We start from the raw sequence: 2,370 nt of genomic DNA on the forward strand, positions 1-2,370 counted from the left end.
CCCCCCATAGCTTGTAGCTGTATTGAGAGAAGTAAAATATCTTCTGAGGTTGAAGAAGTCAGACATACCAGATTCAGCCTTAGCCATCTTCAAGAAAAGAAACATTATTTTAAAGGTGTGTATTTTGGGGTTCTGAAATATTTTTAAAAATGTATTAATTATTAGAATATTTATTATAAGAATATAACATTTTTATGCTTCTAAGGTAGAGGGACTATATTTGGCAGTTATAATATACATAGACCTTTTCTTTGCCTTTGTATAGTACATTGGAAGTCTTGAACTCCTTGTGCAAGGATATAATAAGCTGAAACAGACACTTCTGGAGGTTGAATACCCACTGATTGAAGGTGAACTGAGGGAGGTGGATGACCAGCTGAAGGAGGCCACGACATTCCTTACCTGGCAGGATGACTGCTGGGATTATATTGAGAAGGTAAAGAGGACAGTCACTGAGCTGGAGTGGCGAGTTCAGCAGACCCAAAGCAACATTAAAGTGATCCAGCAGATGATGAGAGGCTGGGCAGAGTGCACACTCCTTCCCAGGAGGGAGCACAGAAAGGAGACTTACTTCACTTTGGAGGACAAGGGTGATTTGTTTGCTAAGAAATACAAATTAATCCAGGAAGATGGCTACAAGATACAGAACTTGGTGGAGGTAATTTCTTTTAAGATTTCAATGTTTGTAGAAGATTGTTTGATTAATTTTACAGAAAAGCAAAAAATGTAATAGGTTGTGAAAGAGCTTTATGTATTTTTTTAAAAAAAATATACTTACTGTTGTAAAACTGTTTAACACATCATTTTGTTAAGGGGCCCTGGTGGTGTAGTAGACCACATATGGTGTTACTAGCTAGAAGGCTGGTAGAGATATTTACCTTCATTTATGATTTCTTCAGGGATCTCTGGTGGTATAGTGTGTAGGTATCTGTATTACCAAGCCAAAGGTGACAACACCTCTCTAGTGGTTCAAATTCCCCATCAGCCCTGAGGGAGAAAAATGAGCAATCTCCTCTCATGTGACTTCTAGCTTCTACAAACCTGCTATAAGGTCCTCGTGAATCATTTCTAACTCGACGGCAGTGAGTTGGAATGTGTGATTTCTGTAGATCTTACTACTTTCATTCCTGAGGGAAGGGGTTGGGATGTGGTCAGCTTTAACTAGAGAGGCTTTGGAAAAGATCCTTATTTTTCTTTTTATTGTACCTTCTTCTGGATGTTGTTCATAGTGTCCCCTGTTTGTTGAGTGCCCATTATTTGTCAGACACCTTAACTACCATTATCTCCTGCTACCTCCTTCTAAGCAGTTTAATCACTCTTAGCAAATATTTGACTTTTTTCAAATTTGAAACAGGCACTAACCTACAATTAATAATGTAAGAAAAAGAAAGAAAAAAAATAGAAGATGAAACAAGACAAAATTCAGAAAGTAGAAAAAGAAAGAAAACTTTGAAGAAGTTTATCATCTCATGTAATTTATTTCTTATGATGAGAATATAGGTAATATTCATTTGACACCAGCTTTCAGGAAATCAAAATGCATGTTGCTTTGGGAAAATCTGCTGTCAAGGACCTCTCGAAAATGCTAACAAACAACAAGGTCAGTCTGAAAACTAAGCTGTGCCTCATCCAAGCCATGATCTTCTCATTTGTTTGCTTTGCATCTGAAAGCTGGCCAATGACTAAGGATGACAGAAGAAAAATTGATGCCTTTGAGTTGTAGTGTTGGAGAACAGTATTGAACATACTGTGGATTCTCAAGAGAACAAACAAGTTTGTCCTGGAGAAAGTGAAATCAGGGTGCTTCTTGGACGCAAGGAAAGTGAAAGGCATGCTGTCAGGAGGGGCCGATTCTTGGAGAAGGAAGTCATCCTTGGAAAGATAGAAGGCCCACACAAGACCCTCAACAAGATGAATTAACACAATGACTGTGGCAATGGGGTCAGGTGTGGTAGAGGTGATGAAGTTGGCTCAGGATAGGGCAAGGTTCAGAGCCTTTGTTTATAGAGCTGCTATGAATCATAGTCAAGGGCACATAACAGTATACTGTGCCATCTAGCGATAAGGACAATGGCAACAAATAGAATATAATAGAAGTTAATTTACAGTTTGTTAATTTATAGTGAATAGTTAGGAAAGTCTCTTTTTAAGGTTGTATTTGTCCAAAGTCTAGAAACAGAACAGCAGTATGTATATCCTGTCTCCATACCTTTTCTTTTTTTTTCTATATTTTATTAATTTTCATAAACATTTACAGAGATTTTGGGTTTCCATTCATTCCTTGTTGCACTATTCTCTCTACCCTCCTCCCAGTTTGTTCTTGTCCAAATGCCACAGTGCTTGTCAAAGCCTGTTCTGATTAATCTTCTT

General features: G+C 37.9%; 1 protein-coding gene across 1 annotated transcript in view; it reads left to right on the plus strand.

Annotated features, from left to right (window-relative positions):
• DNAH11 (dynein, axonemal, heavy chain 11) overlaps positions 1-2,370 on the plus strand; it is a 481,900-nt gene that overhangs the window by 56,390 nt on the left and 423,140 nt on the right. The window contains exons 13-14 of the mRNA XM_006880385.1: positions 11-115; positions 266-658. Of these exons, the coding sequence (XP_006880447.1) occupies positions 11-115; positions 266-658 (498 nt within the window). The remainder of the gene's footprint in view (positions 1-10; positions 116-265; positions 659-2,370) is intronic.

The sequence above is a fragment of the Elephantulus edwardii genome, unplaced genomic scaffold (genome assembly GCF_000299155.1).
Source record: "Elephantulus edwardii isolate Elephantulus edwardi_28Jun2011 unplaced genomic scaffold, EleEdw1.0 scaffold00007, whole genome shotgun sequence".
Taxonomy (NCBI): domain Eukaryota; kingdom Metazoa; phylum Chordata; class Mammalia; order Macroscelidea; family Macroscelididae; genus Elephantulus; species Elephantulus edwardii.